At 43.1% G+C, this 12,082-nt stretch overlaps 1 protein-coding gene across 1 annotated transcript in view; it reads right to left on the bottom strand.

Moving 5' to 3' along the window:
• Positions 1-12,082, bottom strand: part of Plce1 (phospholipase C epsilon 1) — a 328,593-nt gene that overhangs the window by 34,824 nt on the left and 281,687 nt on the right. Inside the window, exons 23-26 of the mRNA XM_045149602.1 lie at positions 11,676-11,966; positions 6,677-6,840; positions 4,268-4,529; positions 1,144-1,262 (exon numbers count right to left, since the gene is read on the bottom strand). Of these exons, the coding sequence (XP_045005537.1) occupies positions 1,144-1,262; positions 4,268-4,529; positions 6,677-6,840; positions 11,676-11,966 (836 nt within the window). The remainder of the gene's footprint in view (positions 1-1,143; positions 1,263-4,267; positions 4,530-6,676; positions 6,841-11,675; positions 11,967-12,082) is intronic.

A 12,082-nucleotide genomic window follows, 5' to 3' on the forward strand; every position in this document is an offset into this window, starting at 1 on the left:
TCTGCAGTGGCTGGAGACCCTGGTGCACCCATTCTCTCTCTCTCTCATGTGTTGTTTTCAAATAAATAAATAAAAATTAAAAACCAAACCAAACCAACCAAACAAACAAAAAGCCCCCATGAGGGAAAACAAAACAAAATAAAGGTAAATAAAATGTTCTGAAAACACCTTATTCCTGCTCTTTTATGTCAAGCAGATCTTTACATTTTTCTGCGCAAAATGGAAGCCATAATTCCCTCTACCTTGATAAAAATGTTGATGTTGCTCTCATTCCTGGTCATTCACTGGAATTCCTAAGGGTCTTCAAAAGATGAATGCTTGGGGCCCATTGTCAGGGATTAAATGGTATGGTATGCCTAGGCACAAGAATGCTTTTTTTTCTTTTTCTTTTTCTTCTTCTTTTTCTCCTCCTTCTCCCCCTCCTCCTCTTCCTCCTCCTTCTTCTTATTTTCCTAGGCAGGGTCTCACTCTAGCCTAAGCTGACTGGAACTTAGTGATCTTCCTACCTCAACCTCTGGCATGCTGGGATTAAAGGTGTGCGCCCCCAGGGATATGAATATATAGCCAAGTTTGCTGTGGAGCGGTAAAAGAAGGTGGAAGGAGGGAAGGAAGGAAACCCAAGAAAACAGGGCCAGGGAAACAGACGGAGTGAGGGAAAGCAAAGGTCAGAGAAGAAAGCAGGACTATTTAGAGGTAGTGGTAGAGGGGGTCTAATAAAACTCCAATGTGAGCTCAGGGGCCTTTGAAAGCTCCTTATGCTAAAGTGTAAGACTGATTCATAAGTGATCAGTGAATGAATATGTACAGAGGGAAACCAATGAGTGCAATGTCAAATACAGTTTTAATTTAAAGAGGAAGCATAGTGAAATCAGCCAGTACATTAAAATAGTGGATTTCTGCTTGTTTAAATGAACTACTACTCTGTATTAGAAGGATAAGCTTTGGTTCAGGGGCTCTTAAGCTTGAATGGGCATGGGCCTTGACTAATGAGTTAGTGTATGTGCAAAGTGCTTCACAAGTGCCGAGAGCCAGCCGTGATTATTTCCATCACTACCTAAGTAATGACTTTTTGACCACTTTTCTATACCACAACAAAGTCTACCTGTAGTGCAAATATGTTGGATGAAATAAGAATTTACTTACTGAAGAGGCTGGCATTGTACCAGCACAGGAATTCTCTTCCATTCTTCTGCTATTTATGAATAAACTAGAGATTTCCAACACTTCATTGTGGAGGTTTCGCAGCTGAAGATGTCGATACCCTAGAATGATGTAAAATTGCAGAAAGTCCATTTAACATGCACTACCGACCAATGCAAAGCTCTCCATGGAGATCAATAAAGGTCAGGTAGAAATACAACCTTCAAGGGGGCTGTGGATGGCAACAGGCATGTGACCATCAGACACCTTTACACTGGGAGAGAGGTGTCCCCTGGGAATGTTATTGGACCACAGAGCAGTAATTAACTTACTAGCATTGCTTCTGACTTAGACTCAAATGGGAAAACCTTTAACTCAAACAAACAAAAAATAGTAGAGGGGTGGAGAGATGGCTTAGTAGTTAAGGTACTTGCCTGTGAAGCCTAAGGACCCATGCTTGATTCCCCAGGACCCATGCCAGATGCACAAGGGGGTACATGTGTCTGGAGTTTGTTTGCAGTGGCTGGAGGCCCTGGCGTGCTCATTATCTCGTGTGTGTGTGTGTGTGTGTGTGTGTGTGTGTGTATACATATACATATATATATATGTGAGTGTGTGTGTGTGTATGTTCTAAGATATATATATCTTAAAAAAATGTGATCAGTTTTTAAAATTTTTTTAAAATTTATATTTATTTGAGAGTGATCGACAGAGAGAAAGAGGCAGAGAAGGAAAGAGGGAGGAAGGGAGAGAGAGACAGAATGGGCATACCAGGGTCTCCAGCCACTGCAAACGAACTCCATATGCATGCACCCCCTTGTGCATCTGACTAGCGTGGGTTCTGGGGAACTAGGGTCCTTAGGCTTCACAGGCAAGCACTTAACCGCTAAGTCATCTCTCCAGCCCAAATGCGATCATTTTGACAGTGCGGTCTCTACCATCCCTTGTTACTAGGGTGTAACAATCCATCTTAGAGCAGCATTAGCAATAGATACTCCAACAGAGGATTGGTTTTTCCAAGTATAAGACATAATATATAGCCAGGAAAAGTGGTCGTGTACACACATAGTTATTAAGCATGAAGGGCTGTTCATTACACATAGTAGAAATTGAAGATTTTAAGCTTTAAAATTGTTAAAACTGTATCTTATGTGTCGTGCATGGCAAAAAATGAAAGCCTGTAAAAGATGTGCATCTGAAGAGTTAGATTGAGAAATGGAAAGATTGGTGATTTTTAAAGTATTGCATTTTAAGAAATTTTATTTATTTATTTTATCTGAGAGAGATGACAGACAGACAGACAGACAGACAGACAGACAGACAGACAGATAGACAGATAGATAGAGGCAGATAGGGAGAGAGAATGTGTATGCCAAGGCCTTCAGCGTCCACAAACTCCAGACCCACTCCACCTGTGCATCTGGCTTACATGGGTCTTGGGGAATCAAGCCTGGAACCTTTGGCTTTTCAGGCAAGCGCCTTAACCACTAAGCAATCTCTCCAGCCCAAAGTATTGCTTTTGCTTCTCTGTTCTTTCTCACATTTCTATAATAGTTATAGGCCAAACTGTGCCTTCCCACCTTTCACTTCCAAGTGATATGTTACAACTCTAGTCCCTGGTACCTCAGAGTGTAACTGTACTTGGAGATGGGCCATTTAACTTAACATGGTACCATGAGGGAAGATCCTGACCCAATTTGACTTATGTCCATAAAAGAAGAAGAAATTAAGACAGAGACAGACATCAGATATAGACACACAAAGACCATGTAAGTATCCCTTGAAAAGCCACACCAAGGATGGAGGCCTATGAGGAATCAAGCCTGTTGAAACCTTGATTTCTACCTTCTAGCCTTTAGGACTGTGAGAAAACAAGTTTCTTCTTTGAGATCTTGTCATGCATACCCTGCCAAACACAAAATAACCAGGGGCTACTTGTACAGTAGACAAGAGAAGCAGGAAGTGAATTAAAAGCAAGAAGCTGGGCTGGAGAGATGGCTCAGCAGTTAAGGTGCTTGTCTCCAAAGCCTAATGACTTGGATTTGATTCCCCAGTACCCACGTAAAGCCAGGAGCACAAAGTTTCACATGCATCTGGAGTTTGCAGTGGCTAGAGGCCCAGGCACACCCATGATCTCTCTCTCAGTCTGTGTCTCTTCTTTCTGTCTCTGTCTGCATACAAATAATAGAAAGCACAGGCTAGAGAGATAGCTTAGCAGTTAAGGCATTTGCCTGTGAAGTCTGAGGACCCAGGTTTGATTCCCTAGGACCCATGTAAGCCAGATGCACAAAGGGATGCATGAGTCTGGAGTTCATTTGCAGTGGCTGAAGGCCCTGACATGCCCATTCTCTCTCTTTCTCTTCCCCCTCCTCTCAAAAATAAAAAAGAAAGAAAGAAAGCAAGCAGGAGGCTGTAACATGTTTGTGAAGCTCAGAGAATAGCAGCATGAGTGTGTGTGCACATGTGAAACTCAGTATTCAGAGCAGACCAGCAGTTAGCATCCCTGGAAACTGCTAGAAAGGAAGAATCTGGGGCTGGGGAGATGGGTCCATTGTTAAAGGTACTTGCTTGCAAAGCCTACAGCCCAGGTTCGGTTCCCCAGTACCCACGTAAAGCCAGATGCACAAAGTACAGCATGCATTTGGAGTTTGTTTGCAGTGGCAAGAGACCCTGACATGCCCTTTCCCCCTCTCTGCTTGCAAGTAAATAAATCTCACACACACACACACACACACACACACACACACACACACCCCTTATGTCCCACTCCAGACCTATTCAATTCTTCTGCATGCTATTGCCAAGAGCCCCAGATGATTCCTATGCATGTCAAAAATTTGTGGGGTAGTACACAGGTCAGTTGTAAGAAGCCAAAATTCCCAAGGGATACTCCAAAGCTAGTATACAAGCCAAGCTCACTTGTCCTCAGGATTCTGTCCCTGCTGTGTACTGACACTCACCCTCCTTCCAGCAGCAGACACCCAGCAGGCTCCATTGCCAACCACACCTCACTCTTGCCACCATCACACTCCAGCTCTCCCTCATCCTTTGGGTTTCTTATTCTTAATTTAGTCCCTGCTTTAAAATTGTCCAGGGCCCTATAATGTTATTAGGAATTTTATTCTACCTCGTTTTAGAGCCTTGAGTGGAATGATTCTCTGAGCCATGACCACTGAACTGTTGTTTTCCACAACGGCAAAGCGAAGAAATACAAGATCTTCAAAGTGAACCCGGAACAGAAACTGCTCATTCCACATGGGGTTCAGAGTGTTTCGGTGGATGGGCTTTGTGCGGAAATGGCAGCTGTCCAGGGGCATACCCAGGACGTCGACCTCAATGCATGGACTTCCTGTGCTGTTGCTAGGGCACACATTTTGGCCAGAGACAATCTGAAGAGGAAGAAAAGGGATCAAGGTCATGGAAGATGAAAGAGAAGCAAAGATCACCTCCAGACTTCCCAGCTTCTGTCCACAAAGAACACTGTGATAGGCAAGGTCGGTGGTTAATAAAACTGCTAAGCAAACCAAGGATGTCATCAGGCCGTCACATGGCTATAATCATACAAAAAGCCTATTTTGCCAGCAACATTCACTTAGTTATAACCTTTCAACAATTAAAACTTCAAATATGATCAAAACTAAACAGTTAAAAGAAAACGTAGATGGGCATGGTGGTGCACGCCTTTAATCCCAGCACTCGGGAGGCAGAGGTAGGAGGATCACCATGAGTTTGAGGCCACCCTGAGACTACAGAGTTAATTCCAGGTCAGCCTGGGCCAGAGTGAGACCCTACCTTGAAAAACCAAAAAGAAAAAAAAAAAAGAAAAAAAAAAAAAAAGAAAACGTCACACCATGTGAACACAAGTTTGCTACTGATATTCTGTTCAAAATTCTGCAAGGGTATATATTTGATATTATGAAATCATGATGAATACTCATGCAGGTGACAGAAGGTAGTTAAAAATTAATTTGTAAGCCGGGCGTGGTGGCGCACGCCTTTAATCCCAGCACTCGGGAGGCAGAGGTAGGAGGATTGCCATGAGTTCGAGGCCACCCTGAGACTCCATAGTGAATTCCAGGTCAGCCTGGGCTACAGTGAGACCCTACCTCGAAAAACCAAAAAAAAAAAAAAAAAAAAAAAAAATTTGTAGTTTCCTATGAACAGATAAGCTATATTTTATCTAGAATCATTAATAGAAAAGAGGCTACTGCCCTCCTCTCCTAGCGCAGGAGCAAAAGCAGCTTGATGGCAGGACAACGTGTACCTGGGAATACTGCAGGGCTTTGAGGTGTCACGAGAAGGCTTACTTTGAACAGGGAAGAACAAGATTTAAAGATAGGAGAAATGACCTTGTTTCTGCCTCTTTCCTATCTCCTGTCCAGATTTTTTTCCTGTTATCTAAGAGAGAGTAAATGAATGAGGAAGCAGAACGAGTAAAGAGTGGGTAGGTGTGTGTGTGTGTGTGTGTGTGTGTGTGTGTGTGTGTTGGTCATAGGAAAACCTTGCAGTGTTGGTCCTTGCCTTCTACCTTAATGCAGAGTCTCTCATTATCTTTTGCTGCTCTGAATGCCAGATTAGCTGGCCTGCAAGTTTTGGGATTTTCTTGACTTTACCTCTCCTTGCCTTAGGCATGTTGGGATTATAGTCAAGAGCTACTTGTGTCTGGTTTGAGGAGGGCTCTGGGGATTTGGGCTCTAGTCATCAGGCTTGCATAGCAAGTGCTTGTAACCACTGACCCATCTCACCAGGTCAGATCTCTGGTGTCCCCCCCCCCCTCGCCCCGGCGGTAAGGTCTCACTGTAACCCAGGCTGACCTGAATTCACTATGTAGTCTCAGAGTGGCCTCAAATTCGTGGTGATCCTCCTACCTCTGTCTCTGCCTCCCAAGTATTGGGATTAAAGGCATGCACCACCATGCCCAGCTCAGATCTCTGTTTTTAAGGAGAGTTTGTTGACCAGTTTTGTCAATAAGTTATTTAAGCGATAAAAGCACAAGAGGGCATACGCGTCTGGAGTTTATTTGCAGTGGCTGAAGGCCCTGGCATGTCCATTCTTCCTCTTTCTCTATCTGCATCTTTCTCAAATAAATAAAATAAAATGAACTTTTAAAAATAGTTAAAAAATTTTACAAAAAGCAAAGGAAAGGCCCAGGATCGATCAGGTTAACCTACAAGCAGAAAAGATGCCTCACTGTATTTGCACCCTGATGCCAGTTTATCTGATTCTAGAACTTTCTGGAGCTAAGATAAGCTGATCTAACAGGGAGCTTAGCATTTATGGGGGCTACTCATGGTTATGATTCTATGGAAAACATAATGACCTTCATTAGTTTATCAGCTGAAGCAGGGCTCTCATAACTCCACTTACTCAGCTCTGGTAAACACCATGCCTATGACAGCACTCCTAACCTTAGACACGGCTCTGTGGAAGCTAAAAATTATTATGGAACCTAAATCTGTAAGACCTGTGGCATGCTAGTTTTGTAATGCCTTGAATTCTAAACTAGCTCATATTCTTACAGTAGGGGCATACTTACAGTCAAAGAATAGATGGCAGGGTCCATGCTGTCTAGATCTCTTTCCAGTGGAGAAAACTTCTGATACATGGGACAGTCCTTATCCCACAGAACTGGGGGCTTCAAAACATAACCACAGCCACCATTTGCCTCAAACATTGCAGCATTCAAATGTAAAGGGAGATCTGAAAGATAAACAAGCCCAGTTCACTTTCTGCTTTCTTGAGTGTCATAAATTTACTTTGTACTTCAATAGAATGTTGCATCTGTTTTCCAGAAGCACAAACATGAAGAAGAGGGAATAAAACATTTATTCCACAGAATGATGAATGCTTGCTGTGTACCAGGGGATGTTAGGCATCAGACATACAGCAGGTGACAAGAGATCAAAATCCCTGTCTTGAGCTAGAGAGATAGATGGCTTAGTGGTTAAGGCGTTTGCCTGCAAAGCCTGAGGACCCATGTTCGATTCTCCAGGTCCCATGTAAGCCAGATGCACAGGGTGACACAAGCGCATAAGGTTGCACATGCGTACAAGATGATGCTCATGCCTGGAATTCAATTACAGTGGCTGGAGGCCCTGGCACACCAATTCTCTCTTCTGCCTCTCACTCTTTTTCTCTCTTGCTCCATCTCATAAGAAGGGGGGCAGTCTGCTGGGCTTGCCTCAAAAATAAATAAATATAAATAAATCCCTGTCTTCACAAAGCACACAGTCTATGGAATTGCCCAGTGTTCCCACCCAAACCAGGTTCTGCAACTTAAAAACTGCCTTTGCAAGTCAAAATTTACTTTATCCATCAGAAAACACTGGTAAAATACCTCATTTGGCTGGGCGTGGTGGTGCATGCCTTTAATCCCAGCACTCAGGAGGCAGAGGTAGGAGGATCGCCATGAGTTTGAGGCCACCCTGAGACTACACAGTGAATTCCATGTCAGCCTGAGCTAGAGTGAAATCCTACCTTGTAAAACAAAAACAAAGACAAAAACAAAAACAAAAACAAAAGAAAAACCCTCATTTGATACTGAATTTTTGGAAAAAAAACAAAACATTGTTTTGGAAAAGAATCATTCCATTTTCTTATCCCCAAACACCAAACCATGCAGACAATTTTATGGCCAATTATTGTTATTTCAAAGGTAAGATAAAATCTTAACTATATAAGAAAGAAGAATAACAAGAAAAACAGCTTTCTGTTGAAATCTCATTTCAACCCATAAATTACTTTTACCTCTGTTTTGTTGTAGTTAAATATTAAAAAACCCACATATGATTCACATCACATCCACAGTTGTCTCAATCATAAACCTTAGGAACTCTCACAAAGGCTCTTAGTGTTTTGTGGCCAAATTTTATTTGGCACAATTTTTTGATTAACGACTAGATTCCCGCAAAGTTTCTGGACTCTTGAACACTCACACACTCATCTGATGGCTCCAGTCTGCATAAAAGTGGCCCAAATGAGCAGAAGGTTTATGAGACACACCTGACGAATGTTCCCTCTGGTAGATTCCTTCCATGTGCTGAATGAACTTTGCTACATGAACCAACATCAAGGAAAAGTGTAGTAAGTGCCTTGGAGCAACAAGAACTTGGCCCTCATTCTTGTGTCTGTGTGAAAAAATTTTCCGTGTATATGGGGTTGGCCAAGATTATGTGCAGGAATTCCTGGGTAAGATGTATTAGACATAGGAAGTGCCCTGGGCCCCGGCCTTCCTCTCTGTCACGTTAGTGCAAAGCTCCCCATCTCAGTGCCCTTCCAGTGCTGAGGTGTCTGGGTCATTGAGGCCGTGCTGTGTCACCCGAAGTGAGAGACAGGTCTCTTTCCTGGCCACTCTATGACAGAGAAACACAGGTGTGGCTAAGAGGGCTTTGAAAATAAAGGAAATGAGCTCGGCTTTAGTGGGCAAATGTGAAATGGACATTTACCCTAATGTGAAAAGACAAAATCCAAAACGCTTCAAAAGACAAAACTTTATGAACACTGACATGACAGCACTTTCATGCCTGACCACGTGATAGGATAAATAGTGCAAAATCTGAGAACTCTGAGCCAAACACTTCCAGTCACAAGCTTTTTTTTTTTTTTGGTTTGGTTTTTTGAGGTAGGGTCTCACTCTGGCCCAGGCTGACCTGGAATTCACTATGCAGTCTCAGAGTGGCCTTCAACTCACAGCAATTCTCCTACTTCTGCCTCCCGAGTGCTGGGATTAAAGGCGTGTGCCACCATGCCTGGCCCTCCTTTTTTTTTTGATGCATTTTTTATAAAGGACACTCAATCTGTGTCCCTAACCACAGTAATACTGGCTCACACTTAAGCTGGTTTGGAGTCTGATTTTACTGAGTGTGTACCTGTGACTCTTGTGGTTCCAGGTCACTTCTAACGTTCTTAGTATTGACAAGTTAGCAGGACACTTGAGAAAAGACTGCCCTTTGGTATGTGAGAATCCCTTGACATCCAGGAAATGGCGAAGGACATGATCACTCTGAAAGGTTAGGTGGCTGGAGGTAAACTAGGAAGGGTCTTAGAATAAATAAATAAATAAATAATAAATAAATAAATAAATAAAGCACTTCCTAACCTAACAATTAAAAAAATAGTTATTCCATTGTCAACGTTTATCTGTGTACTTGGATTTGCAATTCACAGAGAAGTTCCTGGAAGATATCTGGACCAAAAGTCACGAAAGATAGGTTCTATTGTGGTGGGGTTGATAGGGGCAGTCAGCTTTAGCTCCAGGCAGCATGCATTTATTAATTGGCCACTATATGCAAAGTGTGGAGCAAGGCTTTATTCTCAGTTTGCATAAATGAGGCCATTTCTCCAGATGGACTCACTGACTGCATGTAGCTTGGGAGCTAAGGGAGATGTTTACAATAGGCTTGCAGCCTTGAACTGAGGGAGGTTAGATGACATTTCCTGCTGGGTTGGAAGGCTATGCAGAGAACCTTGAGGACAAACCACACAATAGTCATTGGCCTCCGTTTTGTGGGGAAGCTTCAGCAGGGCCTCCTGGCTTGATCGGTCTTTAGGGTTCAGAGGTAAGTGGAAGGCAAGCTGAAGCTTCAGTGTGTGGTCTGGGCTGTGAGGCGGCCTAAGCAGTGTGTGTTCTGGATTGTGGGGTGGCCTAAGGAGTGGCAGCTCCCAGTGTACCCTTTAGCTGGGCACTCTTTTCTGTCAGTGAAGCCAGTGCATCTGTATCAGTTTTGGCGTTTCAGGATAGGGTGCACATCCAAAGCCAAACACACTTCTATTGCCTTGAGAAAACCATCCTGTTAGCTATTCATTATACTTAACATATCCAGGATTCAAGGGACATAGGGATACAGGCAGGGCCTGGGACACGAACCCACAAGGCCATTGGTGAAAGACTGAAAAGAAACGGGGAATAAACTTTTATAGCTCTGAAAGTATTTCACCAATATTTCCATTTGTGAGTGAAAATCATAAGCATTTTTTTAAAGGGTATTTTATGTATTTTTCAAGAAAAGAGAGAGAGAGAGAGAGAGAGAATGGGTGCACCAGGCCCTCCAGCCACTGCAATGAGCTCCAGATGCGTGCACCACCTTGTGCATCTGGCTTAGTGTGGGTTCTGGGGAACTAAACCTTGGCTCATTAGGCTTTGTAGGCAATGCCTTAACTGCTGAGTCATCTTTCTGGCTGCATAAGTGTCTTTATAACTTATCATACACAAGGAGAGTTAACATTTGTGAAATGCCTTACATGTGCCAGGCGCCATGCTAAGTATCAACATCACCTGCATCATCTTACTTAATTTCAGTTGAGAACAACAACAGAAAAAAAAAAAAACCAAAAAAACAACAACAAACCATAGCTCAGGCTGGGTGTGATGGCACATGCTTTTAATTCCAGCACTCAGGAGGCAGAGGTAGGAAGATTGCTGTGAGTTCGAGGCCACCCTGAGACTACATAGTGAATTCCAGGTCAGCCTGGGCTACCTCAGAAAACCAAAAAAAAAAAAAAAAAAAAAAAAGCTGATATCTCTACACAGGTATCTTTGGGGTCAGCCGCAGTGGGCATGGTCGATACCAGTGCCAGGTAGCTAGCTAGTCTCAGAGCTAAAGCTGTGGTCTGGCCTCAGCTGGAAGCAGGGCTGAACTGTGGTTTATGGTTCAGCACGGTTAGTTAGGATCAGATTCAGTTCACGTGAGATGAATGACGGGCTGCTGGCTGCTCAATTCTTCAAAGGAAATACTGTGGTTTTTTGCAAGAACTTCTAGGAAACATTCCTCATCAACTCTTTCCTCACTTTCTTTCATTGCCAAGAAAGAACAAAATGCCTGGTTCTCTAGATTCTCAAAAAATTTGAACTTATTACAAGTTATCCTGCTACCTTGAACAAAGGGACTATTTGCACAATGTTTGGAGCAATACTACTACTTTGTTTTCTCTGACACAAGGTAGTGATGTCCAGCTCACTCAACCCTACTTTCTGACTATAAGGAACAATTGCATAGCGAGACAGGTTAACTAACTGATGTTAGGAAATTCTTACCTCAAAGATGTTTAAAATCAAACTGTATATAATCTTGTCAAGAGTAGTTTGTGTTAAAAAAAAAAAGGAATAGTTTGTGTTTAAAAAAGGCCTTAAAATGTGCCACCACCCTCCCCCATTTTGTTCGAGATAGGGTCTCACACTAGCCCAAGCTGACATGAAACTTACTCTGGAGTCCCAGGCTGGCCTTGAACTTACAGTGCTCCTCCTTCCTCTGCCCTCTGAGTGCTGGGATTAAAGGTGTGTGCCACCATGCCTGGCTCATTACCCCCTTTTAAAATGAGCCCCTTCATTTTTTCTATTACTTTAATTCTAAAACATTAGGGACACAATTTTGTATCCAATTCCTTATATTTTCCATCCTCTGTGTTTTTTTCCCCTTACTATGTGTGTCCCAGGCTGAACTCTTTCTGGCCTCTGGCGGGGGAGAGAAGGGAGCTGGACTTCCGTTCATGGAATCACTTGTACCCATGCAGAGAGAGGTAAGGATGCAGGCCATTACCATCTGTCTGGTAGTTGAGTGCCACAAGCTGTATCCCATGGAGCCAGAACATGAGTGGGTTGGGATTGGATGAGTCGATTCGGGTGGCGGCGGGGTAAGTCCTCAGGAGCTGACAGGTGGTGTGCTGGATCAGTTTTTGAGAATACCTGCGACACAGACGTTTGGCGGCATTTTCATTCAGTGATGAGATATGATAGCATTTGGGAGTTCTAATGATAGCGCTGAGGGATGTGGTTGGGTTGAGTGGGGAAGAAGATTCCTCCCAGGTTTGTCGAATTCCTTCATAGGAACCTAAACCCCCCAAAAGATTAGCCTCAAATTAGTGTTGCAGCTTTAAATATTTTAGAAATCTGAACAACATAGCCAATCAACAGTCACAAGGAAATGCACCTTGAATTTTACTTGGG

Source organism: Jaculus jaculus, chromosome 1 (genome assembly GCF_020740685.1).
Source record: "Jaculus jaculus isolate mJacJac1 chromosome 1, mJacJac1.mat.Y.cur, whole genome shotgun sequence".
NCBI lineage: Eukaryota > Metazoa > Chordata > Mammalia > Rodentia > Dipodidae > Jaculus > Jaculus jaculus.